At 46.0% G+C, this 22,870-nt stretch overlaps 1 protein-coding gene across 5 annotated transcripts in view; it reads left to right on the top strand.

Annotated features, from left to right (window-relative positions):
* FAM174B (family with sequence similarity 174 member B) overlaps positions 1-22,870 on the top strand; it is an 87,755-nt gene that overhangs the window by 12,697 nt on the left and 52,188 nt on the right. For all 5 annotated transcript variants that reach the window (XR_010151326.1, XR_010151325.1, XR_010151327.1 and 2 more), the window contains exon 2: positions 12,598-12,729. Coding sequence is in view for 1 of the 5 variants with exons in the window: in NM_001251937.3 (NP_001238866.1) it covers positions 12,598-12,729 (132 nt within the window). In the remaining 4 variants the exon portion in view is untranslated. The remainder of the gene's footprint in view (positions 1-12,597; positions 12,730-22,870) is intronic.

Raw genomic sequence — 22,870 nt, 5'->3', positions numbered from 1 at the left:
ACAGTTTTCTTCACTTTGTGTTGTCAATTTCTTGTCAAATCTTTCTAGGGAGATTTTATAAATATAGAAGCAAGTGAGTGTAATATATACATGCATACACACACACACACACACACACACACACACACACACACACACACACACATTCCTTCCCTATTTCTTATAATGACTTTAGTGAGATATAACTTATACACCATATTCACTCATTTAAAGTGTCCAACCCAGCCAGGCATGGTGGCTCATGCCTGTAATCCTAGCACTTTGGGGGCCAAGATGGGAGGATTGCTTGATGCCAGGAGTTTGGACCAGCCTGGTCAACATAGCCAGACCCCACCTCTCTAAAAAAAACAAATAAAGTGTCCAACTCAATGGTTTTTCGTATATTTAGAGAGTTGTGCATCTATCACTAAAATCAATTTTAGAATACATTCATCACTCCAGACTGAAACCACGAATCCGTAGTAGTTAATCTCTGTGTGTCTCCAAATTTTCTTTCTGTGTATAGATTTCCCTTTTTCTGGTCTTTCATATACATGGGACCATACAATGTGTGGTCTTTTGTGAATAGCTTATTTTATTTAGTATAATGTTTTCAGGGTTCATCTATGTGTAGCATGCATCATTTCTTTTTATTGCCATTATGTTCCATCGAATGGGTATACCATCTTTTATTTACCCATTCATCAATAGATAGATATTGTACTAGCCTGTTTTCAGGGGCTGCTATAAAGAACTGCCTGAGACTGGGAAATTTATGAAGGAAAGAGGTTTAATTGCCTCACAGTTCTGCATGGCAGGGGTGGCCTCAGGGAACTTATAATCATGGCAGAAGGGGAAGCAAACATGTCCTCATGGTGGCAGGAGAGAGAAGTGCAAAGTGGATTGGGGAAAATCCCCTTATAAAACCATCAAATCTTGTGAGAACTCACTATCATGAGAAGAGCATGGGGGGAACCACCCCCATAATCTAATCACCTCCCACAAGGTCCCTCTCACAACACATGGGGATTATGGGAACTACAATTCAAGATGAGCTTTGGGTGGGGACACAGCCAAACCATATCACATATTTAAGTTGTTTCCTTTTTGGGGCTATTATGAATAATGCTGCTCTGAACAAGTATATGAGTTTTTGTGTGGACATGTATTTTGATGGCTCTTGGGAATATACCTAGGAGTGGAATTGCTGGGTCATATGATAACTCCGTGTTTAACCTTTTGACAAACTGCCAAATGGTTTTCCAAATTGCTGTACTAGTTTACATCTCACTAGAAGTGTATGAGGGTTATGGTTTCTTATATCCTCGCCAACATTTGTTATTGTCTGTCTTTTTGCTTATAGCCATCCTAAGGTATAAAGTGGTATCTCATTGTGTGTTTAATTTGCAATGCATTGATGGCTAGTGATGTTGACCTTGTTTGCCTTCGTGTATTGTGCATTTGTAAATCTTCTTTTGAGAACTGTCTATTCAGGTCTTTTGCCCATTTTACATTGGGTTATTTGTCTTTTTATTATTGATGGGTAAGAGTTCTTCATGTATTCTACATACAAATACTTTAATCAGATGTATAGTTTGCAAGTGATTCCTCCCATTCTATGGGGGTGTCTTTTCACTTTCTTGATTATATCCTTTGAAGCACAAAAATTTTAAATTTTGATGAGTCCAATTTATCTAGTTTTTCTTTTGTTGCTTTTGCTTCTGGTGTCATATTTAATAAGCCATTGTCTAATCCAGTGTCGCAAAGATTTATGCTTTTTTTTCTAAAAATTTAGCTCTTACATATAAATCTTACATACTTATATGTAAGTTCCATTTTGAGGTAATTTTTGTATATTGTGCGAGTTAATTTTTTTACATGATTTATAGGAGTCCAACTTTATTCTTTTGCATGTGGATATCTTTTCTATCTCTTACACATACACTATGCTTGTTACCTTGCTTTATAAAAATATCTTGTGTGTCTGGGTGGTTATTCCTAAAAAGCTCTTCATTCATTTATATAGGTGCTCAGTGTTCATTATATGGATGTAACATAATTTATTTAATCAGTCTTCTGTTAATGGGCATGTAGGTGTCATTTCACACATGTGGAAACATACCTGTAGGACAAATTCCTAGAAATGGAATTGCCGACTAAGGGCTATACCTTTTGTAACTGATGGATATTGTCACACTGCTCTCTCTATATGTTGTAACAATTTACATATCCACAAACAAGTAATGAGAGAGTGTTTCTCTACATCCTTGCCAACAGTGTGTTTTCAGACATTTCTATTTTTGCTAAATTAATAGGTGAAAAATTGAATCTCTGTGAAGATCAAAATTACATTTATCTTATTGAAAGTGAGATTGGACATTTTTTCATAGTTAAGAATGTGGAGCCATTTGGGTTTGTGTGTGTGTGTGTGTGAACTGCCTGTGTTATGTTCTTTACCAATTTTTCAATTAGATTATTGATCTTTTTTATTGGTTTGTAGGGACTATATATATATTAAGGAGATTAAATTTTAAAACATTTATAATGAGTTAGCCAGGCACGGTGGCTCATGCCTGTAATCCCAGCACTTTGGGAGGCTGAGGCGGGTGGATCACTTGAGGTCAGGAGTTCAAAACCAGCCTAGCCAACATGGTGAAACCCCATCTCTACTGAAAATACAAAAATTGGCTGAGTGTGGTGGTGCGTGCCTGTAATCCCAGCTACTTGGGAGGCTGAGGCAGGAGAATCACTTTAACCTGGGAGGCAGAGGTTGCAGTGAGCCAAAATCGTGCCACTGCACTCCTGCCTGGGTGACAGAGTGAGACTGTGTCTTAAAAAAAAAGAACCAAAAAACAAAAACCAAAATTTATAGTGAGTTGGAAATAGTTCTCCCAGTATATCATTTCCTTTGACTTTTTTTTTTTTTTGAGATGGAGTCTCACTTTGTCATCCAGGCTGGAGTGCAGTGGCACAATCTCCACTCACTGCAACCTCTGCCTCATGGGCTCAAGCAATTCTCTTGCCTCAGCCTCCCGAATAGCTGGGATGACAGGTGCCCACCACCATGCCCGGCTAATTTTTGTATTTTTAGTAGAGAGGGGGTTTCACCATGTTAGCTAGGCTGGTCTCAAACTCCTGACCTCAGGTGATCTGCCCACCTCAGCCTCCCAAAGTGCTGGGATTACAAGTGTGAGCCACTGCTCCCTGCCTATTTACCTTGACTTTAAGACATTTTTATGTGTTTACATTTATCATCCTTTTTAAAAAAAATGGATTTTGGATTTCTCCCATGTTTTCTTCTAGTACTTTTATGGTTTTATTTTCTACATTTAAGTCTGATCCATCTAATTTATGCTGATACAAAGTGTGAGATATGGGTAGTTATCAACAAAATATTTAATGAGTTACCATTTTCTCATTCATTTGAAATGCCATCTTTATCCTATACTAGATTCCATTGTGTATTTGGGTGTATTTCTGGACTTTCTATTCTGCTATAGCATCTGATTGTTAATGTGGGATGCCACTATGTATTAGTCTGTTCTTGCACTGCTATAAAGAAATACCTGAGACTGGGTAATTTATAAAGAAAAGAGGTTTAATTGGCTAATGTTTCTGCATGCTGTACAGGAAGCATAGCAGCTTCTGCTTCTGGGGAGGCCTCAGGAAACTTCCAGTCATGGTGGAAGGCAAAGGGGGAGCAGGCACTCACATGGTGGGAGCAGGAGCAAGAGAAAGAGCAAGGCGGGAGGTATCACCCACTTTTAAACCACCAGATCTCTCAGGCACTCACCCACTCACTATCATAAGAACAGCGCGAAGAGGATGGTGCCAAACCGTTCATGAAGGCCCACCCCCATGATCCAGTCACCTTCCACCAGGCCCCACCTACAGCACTGGGGATTACAGTTCAACATGAGATTTGGTTGGGGACACAGTTCCAAACCATATCACGCTGTGTTCAGTTATTGTAGTTTTACAGCATGTTTTACTATCTAACTCCTTTATAGAATTTTCATGGCTATTCCATTCTTGCTGCTTCTCCCATCCTCATGAATTTTGGAATCAGCTCATTTAGATCCCCAGCAGAAATTGGTCGGTATCTTACTGCATTTCACTGAGCTTGCAGATTAATTTAGATGGCTTGAAATCTTTATGAGATTGAAACTTCCTAGTCAGAGGCGCAGCGTGCCCTCCTTCTGTTGACACAAGCTTGTTTTGGTTGCTTTTGGTCATCGTGGGAGCTGGCTGGCAACCAAAAGAACTTGCAGGGGCACCTCTGGGTCCTGAGAAGTGTCTGTTGAATGCCGAGTTGTAGGGTTGGGGCACATCCAGAGGTCCGAGGTGAGTTCCTACCCTCTTGTTGGAGTGTGAAGGGCTCATGTTGTGGAGTGTGATGCATCTGGATTCGAGCTCTGCTTGCTTCGTGGGACAGGTCACTCAGTGCCTTCTGGCCTTGGTTTCCTTGCCTTGATAATGGGAGCCCTCCTTGCCTCACTGGCGGGAGGCTGTGATGAGATCACATGTGCATTACCTGGCACTCAGGGTTGTCGCCTCACAGTGCCTGCTGGTACCGTCACCCCAGTGCTGTGGATGATGCAGGAGGGGCCTGTGTGCCTGGAGGTCATGTGTAGACAGTGCCCCGTGGCAGGGATGTGCCTATGAAGAGGGGCTGCAGGATTCGGAAGAAGGAGAAAACCCAGCCTGGTTGCGATGTCCTGGAATGGCCTCAGGAGAAGTGAGAAAGCCTGTGGCCCCCTGGAGTAAGTAGAGTGAGAGGTGTTAGACGCTGTGTCATCAGAACCCGGACCACACCTGGCAGGAAGTAGAAATGGATGAAGAAATTCGGGTTCATGACGAGAGGCTTGCTCAGAAGCACACCGACAGGGGAATTGCAGGGCTGACCCCTGAACCTCAGTCTCTGCGCTTAGAGTTGGTGGCTCTGACTGTCACACTCAAAACGGAACTGAGTCTAAAGGGTTTAGTCCTGTTTTATTCTCTTCGTGGGTGAGGGCGAGGAAGGAAGGCCTCCCCCTCTGTAGCCTGCCAGGGCCTGGTGTCCTCCCTCGGCCTCCTTGTTTGTATAAGTGGGACGTATGAGCACTCACACGAAACCTGTTTCTGAGCAGCTGGTGAATAGTCCGTTGAGTAAACAAACCCTCTGGCTTCAGGATTATATTTCAGACTAAAAGAATTTTGAACCTCTCCTCTCTCTTGTTAGAAATGAGTTTTGGTTCAGATGGAAGGTTGCTTTATCTCTTCTAGAAATTACCTGGCCTTGCCTATTCCTGTGAAGACAATATGGACATTTATTTATTAATAAAACGACCACTTTACATCTCAACCAGGTTGAGGCCTCCTGGTTAACAGTAGCCTATCTCAGAAAAGAAGGATTCCTGCTGTGGAAGATGGGCCAGCAGTCTTTTCACTTCTTTATTTCCCAAAGTTCGTTCTTCGATGGGGAGTGCTAGCTGGTCTGTCCTTGTAGGCTGCCGTCCCACTGGCCCCCAGCACCACCCAGTACACAGCTGAGGGGACAGGCTCTGGACATGGGGGCACTGGGCTGCGAACCCAAGTCTGACTGCAAACCTGGGCTCTTTCTAGAACCAGGCGCTTTGTCCTTGAGCTGCGTGTGTCTTTGAGTAAAATGAGGGCCCTGTCCCCAAGGCTGGCCCACTGCCCACAAATGGACCCGGGGATTTCAGCTTCATCACAGCCGTGTAGTATCTGCCTTTGCCTCAGGCTCATGGCAGTTCTGGGAGGTGCAGTTGCCGGTTGTTTGTCCTCATTGAAAGCCTGCTTACAGGTAGCCCTAAGCAAAAAATGTCAACTCTGCTTCTGTGTGTGTGGTTCATTGTTTCTATAAGGGGCAGAGTCCTGGGGTTTAAACAGGCTTGAGGATATAGGAAAATTATACTTACATATGGAAGGCTAACTATTAAAATGTGGAAAAAGCCCCAGGAAGGTGTTGTGATTACAGTGGTGGTTTCCCTTCGTGCAGTGCCTTCCCTGAGACCTCGAGGCAGTTAAGGTTTGCTAGGTTGTGTGTGTGACAGAAAACCCGGCCCCGGCTGGCTTTGGTGAAAGAGAGAGTAGCCTTGTAGTTTTTAAGGAGAGCTGGCTTGGTAGTCGATTTAGGACTTGGTCTCTCTCTTTCCAATCTGCCCTCCACCATATTGCCTTTACTTTCTGTTTCTAGATGGTGGCATGATGGCTTATGTCATCTGGGCCTCAAGGCCAGTGGGAGGGACACCCACCTGCCCTGTTCCAGCCTTCACAGCAGAGAGTCATTGGCTCGGGTTGGTCGTGCCTTCCCCTGCCCACTGCCCTGCTCCTCTGCCATTGCCATGGCCTGGGGGGAGCAATGCCTGGATTGGCTCAGGCTCCAGGCTCACGTCCACTCCTGGAACTGGGGGTGTGGCCAGACCCATGTGGGAGGGGCTTCACCCAGGGCACAGAGGATACAGATGCCAAAAGGAGGGAGGGAAGTGGGCATGGGCCGGCTGCAAACCAGCACACCTGAGGGAGTCACAGTTTAGGAAGGGTTTGTTAGAAGTGTGTCCAGATTAGTGTGGAATATGAAAATGTGAGCTGTGCAAAGTGACACATTCCAGAGTGTGATGAGGGAGGGCAAAGAGTTTTTTGGTGCTAAAGTCAAGTGGCTGCGAACTCCGGTGAGGCGTGGAGTGGGGCTCTTGGATGGGAGTGAGTGGGAGTGACAGAGCAGGGCATACCAGGGATGACTCAAGGCGACCTGTTGGGGAGGTCTGAGCTGGAGCACCCCCTGGCCCTCTCAGGGGTCATATGTGCTCACTATGCCCTGTGATTTTCCCGAGTTGCTTCCAGTCTATACTCTCAAGCCCCATGCAGCCTATCTCCGCGGCACATTTCAGACCATGGGTAGTTGTGCGGCACTTTCACTCACCCACGTGGGAAGGAGGCCCCACTGAGTCTCCTGGTCACTGGACTGCCTGCTTCAAACCCTAGCTCTGCTACTGATTAGCTACATGGCTGTGGGCAAGTCGGCTTCCCTGAGCCTCAGTCTCCTCAGTTGTTAGACAGGGATACCAGCAGCACATGCCTTGAAGCGTGCTTTAGATGTTTTACATTTGATCACAAATTTAAATCGCTTAGCTGGCACCCAGGAAAAGTTAAACTTTTAGGGACTATTATTATTATTTTGAGTCAGGGTCTCACTCTGTCACCCAGGCTGGAGTGTGGTGGTGAGATCTTGGCTTGTTGCAACCTCCGTCTCCTGGGTTCAAGTGATTCTCCTGCCTCAGCCTCCCAAGTAGCTGGGACTACAGGCGTGAGCCACTGTGCCCAGCCTTATGGACTATTATTTAAAAAGACACGTTAAAGAATCTACACTTAGAGAAGGGAGAGCCAGACTTGGTTAGGGTTTTTAGGCTTCGAATGCACTTTATTTTCCCATTTTCTCACGTTTTCTCTCTCTCTGAGGCAGAACTGCACTGTTCTCTGAGCCCACTGTTCAGACAGGCTTGCGGATCTGAAGGTATGTGGAAAATGCTGATTGGCTCTGTTCCTAAATTTCCCGGCTTCTGACTGGTGCACAGTTAGTAAAGGAAGAATTCTCCTTTTAATTTGAGAGATGTGCTGGGCGCGGTGGCTCATGCCTGTAATCCCAGCACTTTGGGAGGCTGAGGCAGGCAGATCACCTGAGGTCAGGAGTTCAAGACTAGTTTGGCCTACATAGCGAAAACCCATCTCTACTAAAAATCCAAAAATTAGCTGGGCATGGTGGCAGGTGCCTGTAATCCCAGCTGCTCTGGAGGCTGAGCAGGGAGAATTGCTTGAACCTGGGAGGTGGAGGTTGCAGTTAGCCAAGATTGTGCCACTGCACTCCAGCCTGGGCTACAGAGCAAGACTCTGTCTCAAAAAAAAAAAAAAAGAAATATGTGAAGATTTCCTGCACCCTCAATCCCACTTCCCTGTCCCTGCACCCCCAACTCCATTTATACGCTATGAGGTTTCCTGCTACCATCCGCGGAGACCCTTGTCAACACAGCCGGTGCACCACAGCTGGGAACGTGTCTCGATGTCTTTAAACTTCTCAGGAGTCTCAGTTTTATCCCTATTAACACACCCAGCAGTGGAAACAGCAGAAATTGCTCTTCTTTTGTAAAGAGAGTTGTGTTTCAGAGAGTTGATTGTTTGAAATGTAATTTCTCCAGCTCATTATGTCAAAACTGGCATTTGAAGCATACATGAGGACTCTTGCTAATAGCCTTTTGTATTTGGATTCTTCAGGGAAACAGAATCAATAGGGTGTGTGTGTGTGTGTGTGTGTGTGTGTGTGTGTGTGGAGAGATAGTGAGCGAAAGAGAGGAGAGAGAGAGAGACAGAGACAGAGAGAGAGAGAGAGAGGCTTATTGTAAGGAATCAGCTGATGTGATTATGGAGGCTGACAGGTCCCAAGATCTGCCATCTGTAAGCTGGAGACCCAGGAGGGCTGATGGTATAAGGTCCAGCCTAAATGCAGACAAGCTGCAGACTCACAAAGAGCCGATGTTTTAGTTTGAGTCCCAAGGCAGGAGAAAAACTGATGTCCCAGTTGGAAGGCAGTTAGACAGGAGGAGTTCTCCTACTCCTTGAGGGAAAGCTGTGTTTTTTTGTTCTATTCAAGCCTTCAACTGCATGGATGGGGCCCACCCACATTAGGGAGGGCCATCTGCTGTACTCAGAGCCCGTTGATTCCACTGTTAATCTCATCCAGGGCCATCCTCGCAGACAGTGTGACCAAACGTCTGGGCACCCTGTGGCCCGCTCAAGTTGTCACAGAGCATTAGCCATCACACCTTTGGTATATAATCTTGGGATTTTTTATTTCCTGGGGTTGCTTGGCTGCAGAGGCTGGCATTAAAGCATCATGGGCCACAGTGTTCTGGATGCTAGTGTAGTTTTCCTCCTTCTCCCATGGGTTGGTGTTCAAGGGCCTTATTTTAGCTCAGCAGGCTAATTTTCTTATTGTAAGACTCTATATACGTGAATGATAAGATTATAGAGAAGGAAAGTGATTTTATAGGTGTTAGGGATTCACTCCCATGAGGCAGGGCTAGGGCTGAAGACAGAGCCTCCGGAGCTTTCTCCCAGGGTCAGCCATCAGTCCTGCCCCAGGGCCAATGACTACACGAGGCATCAAGTTCCAAGTATGCAATGAGGTTTGCTAATCCGATTTTGCATTTTCTGGGCTTTGTGGTGCCTGAAAAAGAGTCACAAACATGACTATGACTCCTCAGCCTGAAGCCGTCTGGGTGTGTCCTTTTGAGGGTCCACAGGGGACTTTCTCATGTCCTTGGGTTTGAAGGACATTTCTTTTCTCCCGTTGCAGATGCTTGTTTAGCTGCATGTCAGAAATGGACAGCCCAGCCTTGTCCCTTTGCAGAAGCCAAGCTCTCCTGCCAGACAGCCGCAACTTGTCCGGACAGAGATTTAGGGCTGTCTTTCTGAGAAAGACGTGTAGATCGGGAGTTTGACCCTAGTCTCAAAGGATTGAGGATGGGTGGTTTTTCATGTGGTTTTGTCTTGGATTGCTTTTGACATTTGGATCCACTTCTGGGCTTAAATTTCCCCCTGCCAGTGTTGAGATGGAATTGGTCTGGGGTTGTAAGTCATCTAGGGCAGAATGCAGAGATTTATTTTACTCCTTTGGAGGGATGTGGAGAGAAGAATCTCTTGGGGGAGAGAATGTGGATCCAACTGTATATAAAGTTAGCATTTAAGTCCCACACAAAGCTTGATTTCTAAATACTGTTGTCCCAGGGCTACTGGCAAGGTGACTGGCAGTGTGCCCCTTTGGTTTATCCTCTTATCACCAGGCTTGGCATTTGTACCATGCTTTATCCTGTGTTCAGAATCCGGGTAGATTCACACCCATGCCTGTGTGTGCGTGTGTGTGTATACCGGTGATGAAAGCAGAGAGGAAAAATGCTTTGTGATAAGGCTTGGGTATCATCAGACTTTACAGCTGATTGTTCCCCCTCTTCCAAAATCTTACTCCTTTTCCGTACCCAAGGAACCATGAGAAGTGGGTGCTGTGGGTTGTATCGGTTGCTTTATGCCAAAGACATGACGTGACACTTTGGTAAACCGTGTTTTTGGTGAATCATATCATATCAGTTAAGACAAGACCAAGTTGCTGTTGCTAAGAAATTTTTAGAAAATCTGAAAGTGAAGTTTTGTTTTCATTCATTTTGCCAACTTACTGGAGAGTTTCTCCGTGCTGAAGACAAAGAGATCTCGCGTGTGTCTTTGATGTGGTCTCCACTTGGGAATAGCTTATGGTCAGCAAGAAGAATGTGTAGGGAACCTGATTCTTCAGTGCCCCGTTTATGACTTTCTGGGTTGGCTGGTTTCTCATGGACAGTATTAAATATTCTGATAAAGGAGGGACATCAGTGAATATAAAGCAGTTAGGAAAAAGTTCAAGAGAGTGGAGGAACAAACACAAAGAACGTCAGTCATCACACTAATAGTGTTATTCCCAGTGGCGTCCTAGGCCTTCCAGCCATGTTCTGATACATATCGCAGCCTTTGTGCAGAGAGTCTTAGGCTAGAGGCTGAAGTGGCTTCTGTCAGTGCTTTCCCTGCAGCCCACAGTGACCCTCAACCATCCTAAAGGTAAAAACATAGCGTTAGGTCTGGCACGGTGTCCCAAGCCTGTCATCCCCAGTATTCTGAGAGGCTGAGGCGGGAGGATCGCTTGAGTTCAGGAGTTCGAGACCAGCCTGGGCAACATAACAAGACCTCGTCTCTACTACAGATAGAAAAAAAAAAAACCCAGCCAGGTGTGGTGGTGTGCACCTGTAGTCCCAGCTTCTCAGGAGGCTGAGGCGAAAGGATTGCTTAAGCCCAGGAGGTTGAGGCTGCAGCGAGCTATGATTGCACCACTGCACTCCAGCCTAGGTGATAGAATGCGACCCTGTCTTTATTTTATTTTATTTTGAGATGGAGTCTCACTCTGTCACCCAGGCTGGAGGGCAGTGGCGCAATCTCAGCTCACTGCAACCTCTGCCTCAGCCTCCTGAGTAGCTGGGACTATAGGCATGCGCCACCATGCCCAGCTAATTTTTGTATTTTTAGTAGAGACAGGGTTTCACCATGTTAGCCAGGATGGTCTCGATCTCCTGACCTCGTGATCCACCTGCCTTGGCCTCCCAAAGTGCTAGGATTACAGGCGTGAGCCACCGCACCCGGCCGAGAGCCTGTCTTTAAAATACAAAACAAAACAACAAAACAAAACCAGAACACTGTAGTGTTGTACCCATTTTCCTCATGAATCCTCATGATGGAAACAAAATTGACTCATTTTCACAAGCCCTTGACCTAGGAGAAATGATGTAGCGTATTTAACTCCTCTTTATTTATCATCCCTAATAGTGACTTTTGCCAAGAGCCTGCTGTGTGCAGGCTTAACTGCATCATCTCATGCAATTCTCCCTCACCTGTGAGGAAGACTATTCCTATCCAATTTGGTTTGTAAGGGAATGGAAGCTCAGGGAGATGAACTGACTTGCCCCTGATCACACAAGCACAGAGCAGCCTGTTTCTGACCCAACTCTCCCCTGGCTGGCCTATATAGGGCGGCGCCCTCAAGCGTCAGGCTGTGACAAACCCAGTCCTCATTGGACATCTTGATCTTTGGGGCTTTTTTTTAAAGCATGTATTTTGCCTTCTTAAAATATTGCGTTTGTGGCCGGGTGCAATGGCTCACGCCTGTGATCCCAGCACTTTGGGAGGGCGAGGTGGGCAGATCACGAGGTCAGGAGATCGAGACCATCCTGGGTAACAGGTGAAATCTGTCTCTACAAAAAATACAAAAAAAAAATTAGCCGGGTGTGGTGGCGGGCGCCTGTAGTCCCAGCTACTCGGGAGGCTGAGGCAGGAGAATGGTGTGAACCCGGGAGGCGGAGCTTGCAGTGAGCCGAGATCACGCCACTGCACTCCAGCCTGGGTGACAGAGCGAGACTCCATCTCAAAAAAAAAAAGAATTTTATATATATATAATATATTATAAATTATATATAATATATATTATGTTATATATAATATAATATATAATATAATATATTATATATTATATAATATATAATATATTATATATAATATATTATATTATATATAATATATAATATATTATATATTATATTATATATAATATATATAATATAATATTATAATATATAATTATATAATATATAATATATATAAAATATAAATTATTATATAATATATAATATAATATATATATAAAATATATATTGCATTTGTGTATTATTTATCTTGCTTACTGAGTTCTTAGTGCTCAGACCAGGGACCTCTGCTTTAAGGGTTAGCGAGGTCGGTCACTCACTTGAGGTCCCATGACCATAAGTGGGGCAGCAGGGTGTTAACCGAATCTCCTGGGAGCAGTCTCAGCAGCCAGGCTGGAGGCAGCAGTGTGGTTTGCCTTCCATCAGATCCTCACACTCTCAGACAGAGGAAGGAAACCTGACTAAACACCAGCTGCTAAGTTGCTGTCGGGTCCTCTGGGGCTTGGGGCCCAGTGACTCTTTCTCTCCCAGCTGTGTTCTCATGAATGTGCTTCTTCTCCTACAGGTCGGGAAAGAGGTTAAAGAAGACACGCAAGTATGATATCATCACCACTCCAGCAGAGCGAGTGGAAATGGCGCCACTAAATGAAGAGGATGATGAAGATGAGGACTCCACAGTATTTGACATTAAATACAGGTACAGGGTGGAGACAGAGGCTTCCTCCTGGGCTTGGGGCAGTGGGTTGGTGGGACCTCGAGGTCAGGCATGGTGTCCATGTGTTCTTGTTTTTTAGTGAAGTGTTGGGTCCTGGGGTGTTCTGCACATGGAGAGACCTGCTCTGATCTTGTGTTAGTCCATTTTCGTGCTGCTAATAAAGACATACCTGGGACTAGGAAATCTATAAAGAGAAGTTTAATTGACTCACATTTCCACATGGCTGCAGAGGCCTCACAATCATGGTGGAAGGCAAGGAGGAGCAAAGTCACATCTTACGTGGATGACGGCAGGCAAGAGAGCTTATAAAGGGGAACTCCCCCTTAGAAAACCATCAGGTCTTGTGAGACTTATTCACTGTCAGGACGAGAGCAGCCCGGGAATGCCCAGCCCTGTGATTCAGTTACCTACCGGGTCCCTCCCACAACACGTGGGAGTTGTGGGAGCTACAGTTCAATATGAGATTTGGGTGGAGACACAGCCAAACCATATCAGATCCCTTCCTAGAACACACTGCACCCAGAAACCCAGCAGAGAATTGCTTATTTATTACTTTTCCCAAAGGAGAACACAAAGTCACCTTTATAGAAGGAAAAGGAGGATTGTGCCTCAGACAGCGAGCTAGTTGTCCACTGGTTGTCGGGGGTCCGGCCCAGGCAGCCGTGTGTGCCACACACCAGGCACCCAAACAGAAACTTTCAGCCTCGCTTATGTCAATAGCTGAGGATGTGGGTGGCTGGGTGGGTGGCTGGGTGGGTGGCGTTCCTGCTTGGATGGAGTTTACCGATGAGCTCCAAAGGCAGGTGTGTTTCTTAAAGGCTTTCTCTAGGAAAGTCAGAATGACTTTGTGACTTTAGGATTGTAGTGTGGGTTTTCAGATCATTTTGAGGTGTACTTTGAATATGTGAGCTTCTTAATGGAAGAGCTGAGGATGAGCATAGTTTTGAGACGAGGGCTCGAAGACCCAGAGAAAGGGCATTGCTTGGCCAAAGTCCCAATTAGTAGTAAAAGTGGAACAGAAATGCAGGCTGGTCCCTATCTTGGCTCCCCGGATTCCATGGCTTCTGCATGTCTGGGAAGGCAAGTCTTCCACACCTGTGTTCCTCAGCACAGCCTTGGCGGTCCTTGGCCCTTGTACATAAATCAGTTGTCAGACTCAAGAAGACAATGTTTGGGATTTTGATTGGAACTGCATTGCCTGTGGATCAATTTAGGGAGAATCAGCACTTTTACATTGACTTTCCCAATCCATGAATATGGAATGATTTTCCATTTATTAGGTATTTAAAAAAATGTTTTTCAGTACTTTAAAAAATTTATGTATAAATGTTTTATACATTTTTGTTAAGATATATTCTCATCGGTGTTTTACATTTTGATATGTATGTTTTTTACTTTAAAGTACTATTTATACTCATGTCTGGAGAAAATGACTGTATTATCATGTTTACATACATATTGGTTTTGGAAGCTCAGTTTGTTAGTGAATCACACCTAAATCTTATAAAGAACCTGAAAGCATTAAAACGGATTGGTTATGGATAACAGAATGGGAGAAAAATCCCATTAGCTGTAATTTGCATTTTAGGTAAAGGGCAGCACCCTTTGAAAAGAATCAAATCAATTAGTAATATTTATTCATACCACAAAATAATGCACAGTTAGCCCTCTGTACCTGAGGGTTCCACATCTGCAGGCTCAGGCAACCACAAATTGAAAATGTCTGGGCTCGGGCATGGTGGCTCATGCTTGTAGTCTCAGCACTTTGAGAGGCCGAGGAGTGCAGATCTCTTGAGCTCCGGGGTTTGAGACCAGCCTGGACCACATGGTGAAACCCCACCTCCGCACAAAAAAAAAAAAAAAAAAAAAAGCAAAAATTAGCCAGGCATGGTGGTGCATGCCTGTAGTCCCAGCTACTTGGGAGGCTGAGGTGGGAGGATCACTGGAGCCTGGGAGATCGAGGCTGCAGTGAGCCATGAACATGCCACTGCACTCCAGCCTGGGCAACAGAGCAAGACCCCATCTCAAAAAAAAAAAAAAGAAAATTTTGGGAAAAAAACAATACAACAATGAAAATAATACAAATCCAAAGAACAATACAGTATAACAACTATTTACATTGTATTAGGTATTAGGAATAATTTAGGGATGATTTAAAGTATACTAGAGAATGTGCATAGGATACACGCAAATACTACACCGTTTTATATAAAAGACTTGAGCATCTGTGGATTTTGGTCTTTGCAGGAGGTCTTGGAACCAATTCTCTGAGGATACCAAGGGATGACTGTCTACATAGGAAAGTTAGTGATTGTATTGATTTTATCGCTAAGCCATTTTATCTGTCTCACATTCAATACAAAGAAGTAAAATATAATGTGAAGAAAACCATGTCCTTATTACTATTCACAGTCAAAAGAGTCCGCTTCCTCCTGCACGGCTGGGAATATTGTACAATAGGGAGCGTTTAATGGTTCGAGTGGATCAATGTACTGTTTTGATTCTGAGCCAGTGAACAGCGTCTCATCAATCTTTGGTGACTGAACTAACTCCATGGGAAGCATGATAGACAGAACTATTTTTGTGGTGTCTCCACATCCCACTAAATAAGAGAAGACCCTAAACAAGGAAATATGACAATTGATCTGCTGAGAAATTCTCTTTATAGACTGTTTCCTAGAAGGTGGGAAAAGGGGCCTTTCCCTGAGGGCATAGACGTCCATATTATTGTGGCCTGGTTGCTGGATTGACATTGTGTCTGGTATGATGAAGATAAGGCACACGTTGAAACGAGTGTCACATTAAGAAACTTCCACAGCTTGTCTCAGTTCCTCAAATAATGGAGCGAGTTCCTTTTCTAGGCTGACAATGACTGCCATATTGGCATTGCTGCTGGCTGTGAAACAAACAGACTACTAAAGGTAAACCACCTGGTAGGTGTTAAAGTTAACAGATAAGTCCAAGCTTGTGTTTTGAAAGTCCAGGTTGGCTTGCTGGCTGGCGTGTTGCAAGGGCAAAAGTAAGCGAGACATCTGGTCTCCAGGCACGCTCTGGGTCATTTTCGTTGGCCACTTTAATGATGTACATTCCATCTCTGACACAGCAATAGTGCGGGGCCCTTCAACACTTGGTGGTTTTTTTTTTGTTTTTTTGTTTTTTTTGAGATGGAGTCTCGCTCTGCCGCCCAGGCCAGAGTGCAGTGGCGCTATCTTGGCTCACTGCAACCTCCGCCTCTCAGGTTCAAGTGATTCTTCTGCCTCAGCCTCCTGAGTAGCTGGGACTACAGGCATCTGCCACCATGCCCAGCTAATTTTTTGTATTTTTAGTGGTGACGGGGTTTCACCATGTTGGCCAGGATGGTCTCGATCTCTTGACCTCGTGATCCACCCGCCTCAGCCTCCCAAAGTGCTGGGATTACAGTTGTGAGCCATGGCGCCCGGCCAGCACTTGGTGGTTTTTAATACGGGAATAGTGTTAGCTCCCTGAAGCACCTTAGTAGTGTCTCCTCTGCCCCTCTTCTAGGCAGAAACTCAGGACCCTGCAAATCCCTCTGTATAAGTTTCCCGCTCCAGACCATCAGCCGTAAAGAACCCCTTTGTCCCACTGACCAGTCTCCATGCCTGGGTTTCTGCTTCTGGGGCTGCCAGCTTCTCTCTGCTGTCATTTTGGGGACAGTGTCAAAAACAGATTTCTCTGCAAGCCGCCATCTCATGATTCATGACTTTGATGTCTCTTAAAAAATATTATTTTTAAACTTTTTGTTTATTGCAGTTATTTTTAAAAGATGCTGATTTTTAAAAAAAAAATCCAGCAACTGGCTGGGCGTGGTGGCGCGCGCCTATAATCCCAGCACTTTGGGAGGCCGAGGTGGGTGGATCACGAGGTCAGGAGATCGAGACCATCCTGGCTAACACGGGGAAACCCCGTCTCTACTAAAAATACAAAAAATTAGCCGGGCGCGGTGGCTGGCGCCTGTAGTCCCAGCTACTCGGGAGGCTGAGGCAGGAGAATGGCATGAACCCAGGAGGCAGAGCTTGCAGTGAGCCAAGATCGTGCCAGTGCACTCCGGCCTGGGCAAAAGAGCGAGACTCCGTCTCAAAAAAAAAAAAAAAAAAAAAAAAAAAAAATCCAGCAACCTTGCTAAACTTTTATTAATTCTTGTAGGATAAATGTGGAATCTTTGGGTTTTCTGTGTAGATACGTCATCTGGGACTAAGAAGAGTCCCTGTCCCTGCTCCCAAGTCCTTAAACGTTTTATCTCTTCTTTTGCTTTTCTTTTGCCTTTTCTGCTTCCCTTCCTTGAGAAGTTTGTGCTGTTTGTGGTTGAAATAAAATCAGAATGTGAGTGAACTTGGAGGTGAGTCACTAGACACAAGCCCACTGCAGTCCTCAGGCCTAAAGATGACTGACTGTTTGGAAAGACTAAGTAGTGCTGGCTTTTCTTATTACAGAGGTAATGTTAAGCTGTAGAAAATACAGATAATAAACAGGAAAGACACAGTTACTTGTCATCTCACTACTTAACAGTAACCACTAGAGTGTGTGTGAGTACATAGATGTGAAACTTTCTTTTTTATAGAAATAAGACTGTATTATACATGCTGTTTTGGCACGTTTTTCTACCCAAACAATGAATCATGAGCAACTTTTCAGGCCAATAGGTGTGAAAGAACAAAGAGTTTCAGACGTTGCATGTTTGGTTTAGTGTTTTTGTGAACTTCTTTGTCTGCACATGGCTAATCTGTTCACAGGTACTTGTTTTTCCCATTTAGACATAACTCAACCAAATGTTTCAGTTCTCTCTAGGAAACAGACTACATTTAAATCAGATGAATCATGGCTTTGGGTTATTTTATGATTGAGTGGAAAGAGGAAAATCATGTTTTTGGCACCAGGGCAGTAAGGCAGAGTAACCTGCTTCTTATTTCCCAGGTAACTCTCTGGTAACATCTTGTGACTTAGAGCCTGTGCCTATCAGACAGGCTTTTTTTTCTCAAAGTTATCAGCCAGGTAGGAAATGAAGGAGGAAGAATACAGGCAGGGTAGGAGATAAGACCTCGAGTGCGTAGGGCCAGAGTTTGGGGAGGGAGGGAGGGAGTTCTATAGAAATGAATCTCTAACTCTGTACTTAAAAAGGCTAATTAGAAAGAAGAAATGATAGCTAACCAGAGTACAAGAGTGCCCTGGGGTTTCGAAATGGTTCTTTCAAGAGGCGTTTGGGTTTCGGCTGCATGTGTTTTGAGCTTTGTTGCCTAGTGTGCAGTTGTGTGGATGCTCTGGGCCTCTTTGCATTCCCGGTTTATTACAGAAGACTTTGTTACACCCTCTAGGCGTCCTCCAGGAAGAGACAGATGTGGGCTTTTCCTCCTGTGTGTGTGGCAGGCGGCCCGGCAGCTGTGACAGGCGCAGCCCAAAGGCACACTGCTGGGAGAACGCGCTGCTCCTGCCAGCCCTGCCTCCCCGCCAAGAGGGAGGTCCCTGTCCCCGCTTCTTATGTGTGGAAAAGATGTGGCCCCGTGGGGGTGTGGATGTGCATTCTAGAAATCCCTGCTTCCCACCCTCTTGTGGGTAGGGCTTCCTTTGGGAGTATAATTAGAAACCCACGAGATTTCCACTGTAATGCTGCGGGCTTTGGCTGGTGTCTTGTCTTGGAAACAAAGGGCATTTTTGTGCAGTTTGCAGCATGAGGCCTCTGCAGGGTAGGCAGGGAGTATGGGAAAACAGACCTGGCTTGCTACCCGAGAGCTCTGAGTCCCCATGGATGCCCTCATGGCAGTTGCTAAGCACACTCAAGGCAGTGACTTCTTGGAGCTGCTTCTACTTACTGAGGACCTCTGAATGGCCAGGCACCCCATGCTTCCTCGTGGTCTTCTGAGGGCAAACTATTAGGAGCATCAGCAGATGGACAGCTGCCTGGGCGGTGGGTATAGAAACAATGGGCATCATGAGCTTCCAAGGCCTGGAAGGAACCAGAGAGGAGCCGGTGACCTGCAGGGTAACTGTATCTGAAACAGCATCGGAAGCCATCCCCAGACCAGTGTGAATAAACCTCTGCCAGTCCTCTTCCTTGCAGAATGCAGAGCATATGTGTTAAAAATGGGCATCTCATGGAGAATTTTTGTTTCTTTGGAAAGCAATATTGGCAGCCTGCGGGCAATTTTCATTTAGGGTGTCTCACTCAAAGCCAGGGCACCTTAAAAATTCTTGTGTCTATGTCTATGAGGATGGAGCCTGTGTGAACAGGAATCTGATCAAATAAACAAAAAGGTAAGAGAAAGAAAGAAAAAGAAAAGAGGGAAGGAAGGAAGGAAAGATGAACAACACAGATCATCCTAAGTATCAATGCTTTTGCAAAAGCAAGCCATGTTTTTCGGATGTTCTTTTCTTGTGTGTCCCTGGATGGAAGCAGTAGAACTGCCAGGGGCTTCCCTGTCACGTGGTGGTGGTGTCCCCACGTTTCTCTGTGTCAGACGTACTCACAGACAGGCCAGGCCTCCTCCCTCCGGCTTCTCCGTCGTTCACTTGTAGGGCCACTGCGTCCTCTTCCCAGGGTGTCCTTGCCGGCTGCACGGAGAGGTCAGCTGCCAGGGTGCCGGACGCCACTGACAGGTGCTGCAACAGGTGCTCCTGTGTTGAGGGCTATTTTGCCTGCCGGACAAGCTTCTTGTAAAACATGGGCCAGACGCAAGTTGGGACCTGTCACTCTCCTTGTGTGGGATGGTTGTAACCCAGTGTCATCCTACGGCACGGTGGGAAATCTGAACAAGCCTGGGCCGTGGCAGCTAAATATGCCTTCACTTCCTATAGAGACTTTGGTGGGGGTGGTGGTCAGCATTGACTCTTTCTGACTTATGTTAATGATGAAGCAGCAATGTCACTAGCAGTTTGGCGGTTCTGGGGGATGAGAAGGGGGCTGAGAGAGGCCTCTTGGAATCTCTGCTTGTCACCTAGCGCATGTCTAGTTGGTAAGCCTGATAATTCCCTTCACCATGAGTACAGGCTGGGTAAGCCTGGCCCTGCCCTCGAGGGGCCTGTGTTGAGAGTGGGAGACAGCAGGAGCATGGCCACTTTTTTCTTTTTTTTTTTGAGACGGAGTCTCGCTCTTATTGCCCAGGCTGGAGTGCAGTGGCACAATCTTGGCTCATTGCAACCTCTGCCTCCCGGGATCAAGTGATTCTCCTGCCTCAGCCTCCTGAGTAGCTGGGATCACAGGCGCCTGCCACCATGCCCAGCTAATTTTTATGTTTTTAATAAAGATGAGGTTTCCCCATATTGGCCAGGCTGGTCTCGAACTCCTGACCTCAAGTGATCTGCCCGTCTTGGCTTCCCGAAATGCTGGGCAGGTGTGAGCTACCGCACCTGGCCAAGCATGGCCACTTCTAAGACCACCTGGCAAGCCCTCTCACAGAGGAAGGAACAGGGTGCTGTGGGCAGCCAGGAAGGGGCAATAAGTTCTTCCCAGAGGAGGTGAAACCTACAAGTTCGAGAGGACCAGGAAGTGAGCCCAAGGTGGCTCAACATGCAGGGAGCAGTGAGGGCATTCCAGGGAGAAGTAACAGCAGGTGCAGGCACAGGGACGTTTGAGCCAGCATAGGGATCTTCAGTGAGTGACAGCTTTGAGCCCCTGCCCCCCAAGCCCCTCCTTGGGGGAACCTCAAAGCTTCTGGCCAATAGATGGCCACAGGGAAACAGCTAGATGACATTGAGAGAGCCAGGACTTTACAGCCAGCCTCCTCTGGAGACAGCTTGTCCCCTCCACTGTCCCTGGAGTATTGTTCCTGAGTGCCAGTCACTCCAGAGAGCCTGAAGGCCCAGCCAACTACACGGCTGAAACTTGGGGTATGGCTCTACCACCTCCTGGAGAGACCCAGAGAGCCGGTGTCCAGGCCTGACCTGGGCAGGCGTTGGTGTGTGTGGGTGGACTTCTCCCCGTGGAGGCGCATGAAGGATTCTGCGATGAGCAGTGTGGCTCCCTACCTTGTGTATGTGCGGGCGTTTCTTAAGCACATGGATGTAGACAGCAACCTGGGGGTGAGGTAAGGGCAGAGAGCCTGGTAGGGGATCCCCGTAAGATTCAGAGCAGTCCCGTGGGATGCCCAGACACTTACGGAGGTGAATTTCAGCATGGCAGCGGTACAGAGTTTGCATCTCCGTTGATTCTGCCGGCTGCTTTCCCCAGAGCCCGCAGGCCTGCCGTGGCCAGATCTGCTCTGGCACAGCTATGGCGATCAGGTCCCTGCCCTCAGCTCCGATTCTTGGTCTTTAAAATCTTCACTGCTCCTCCTCAGTTCCTGTGCCCCCACCCTTCATCCTCGACATTGACCTTCCAGCAAGATGCCGTGGAAGGCCTGATGGTGGAGTCAGACCTGGTAGGAACCTTAATGTTGGGGGTCCTTAGTCCCTTCCTCTTTGCAGTGGGAGATGTGAGTGCTTGGGCTCCGAGATGTTGGTTTTGTGAGGTTAGCTCCCCCGACTCCCCAACCCACAGAAGGGGCCAGGGGCTCACTGTAAGAAAGCCAGCCTCCTACACAACTTGGACATGGCTTGCTGGAGATTTCTTTTTCTCTTTCTCTAGTCTGTTGAGTAGGGGACTTCAGTGGCTAATATGAAGATACTCAATTTTTTTTTTTTTTTTTTTTTTTTTGAGACGATCTTGCTCTGTCACCCAGGCTGGAGTGCAGTGGCAAGATATTGGCTCAATGTAGCCTCAACTTCCCAGGCTCAAGTGATCATCTCACTCAGCCTCTTGGGTAGCTGGGACTACAGGCACACGCCACCATGTCCAGCTAATTTTTGTAGTTTTTGTAGAGACAAGCTCTCAGTATGTTGCCCAGGCTGGTCTCTAACTACTGGGTTCAAGCGATTCTCCTGCCTTGACCTCCCAAAGTTCTGGGATTACGGGCGCGACCCACTGTGCCTGGCTTATGTTTTCTCTTTAAACAACTTTTTATTTGGAAAAAAAAATTAAACTTCATGCAAAAATAAAAATAGCGTAGGGAACACCCTATACTTTTAACTCATATTTTCCTGTTAACATTTTTTGCCTGTTTGCTTTCTGATTCATCCGTGTGTATATGTATGTGTGTGTGCACACAAATGGTTTTTACTAAACCATTAGAGGGTAAGTTATGTATACCATGGCCCTTTCCTGCAAATGATTAAGTATCTATTTCCTAAAAATAGGATGTTTACATCTTCTAGTAAATAGCTACCTGATATGGTAATATATTTGGTATTATGTAATATTATGACAGGAAGTTCATTATTTTATAAATTCTATTAAATCTTTGTTATTTTTGCTCATGGGATTATATAATGCCCATAATCAAACATCAGGAGGTGATGGTGGCAGCTTTAACTGGTCAAATTTTCCCTCCTTTTCTAAGTCCCTTTAGATGATGTCTTGAGCAGAGTCAGTTTTTTTTTTTTTTTTTTTTTTGAGACAGAGTCTTGCTCTGTCATCCAGGCTGGAGTGCAGTGGCGCCATCTCAGCTCACTGCAACCTCTGCCTTCCAGGTTCAAGTGAGTCTCATGCCTTAGCCTCCCAAGTAGCTGGGATTACAGACGTGCAGCACCACACCTGGCTAATTTTTGTATTTTTAGTAGAGACAGGTTTTCACCTTGTTGGCCAGGCTGGTCTCGAACCCCTTACCTCAAGTGATCCACCCGCCGTGGCCTCCCACAGCTCTAGGATTACAGGTGTAAGCCACCAAGCCTGGCCACAGATTTAGTTTTTAAACTTATGCTTATTTTTTTGAGACGGAGTCTTGCTCTGTTGCCCAGGCTGGAGTGCAGTGGTGAGATCTCTGCTCACTGGGAGCTCTGCCTCCCGGGTTCACACCATTCTCCTGCCTCAGCCTCCTGAGTAGCTGGGACTACAGGCACCCACCACCACTCCCGGCTAATTTTTTGTATTTTTAGTAGAGATGGGGTTTCACCATGTTAGCCAGGATGGTGGCGATCTCCTGACCTTGTGATCCATCCGCCTCGGCCTCCCAAAGTGCTGGGATTACTGTGCCTGGCCTAAACTTATTTCTTGTACTTCTTATGTTTTCTGACACTGTGGTGTGGGCCCGGGGTTTAAAGGTAAGGAAGCTTAGATGTGGCTTTTGTCTCAAGCTCC

Source organism: Pan troglodytes, chromosome 16 (assembly GCF_028858775.2).
Source record: "Pan troglodytes isolate AG18354 chromosome 16, NHGRI_mPanTro3-v2.0_pri, whole genome shotgun sequence".
NCBI lineage: Eukaryota > Metazoa > Chordata > Mammalia > Primates > Hominidae > Pan > Pan troglodytes.
The sequence above is the reverse complement of the archived record's forward strand: the minus strand, read 5'-3'. Positions and strand labels throughout refer to the sequence as shown.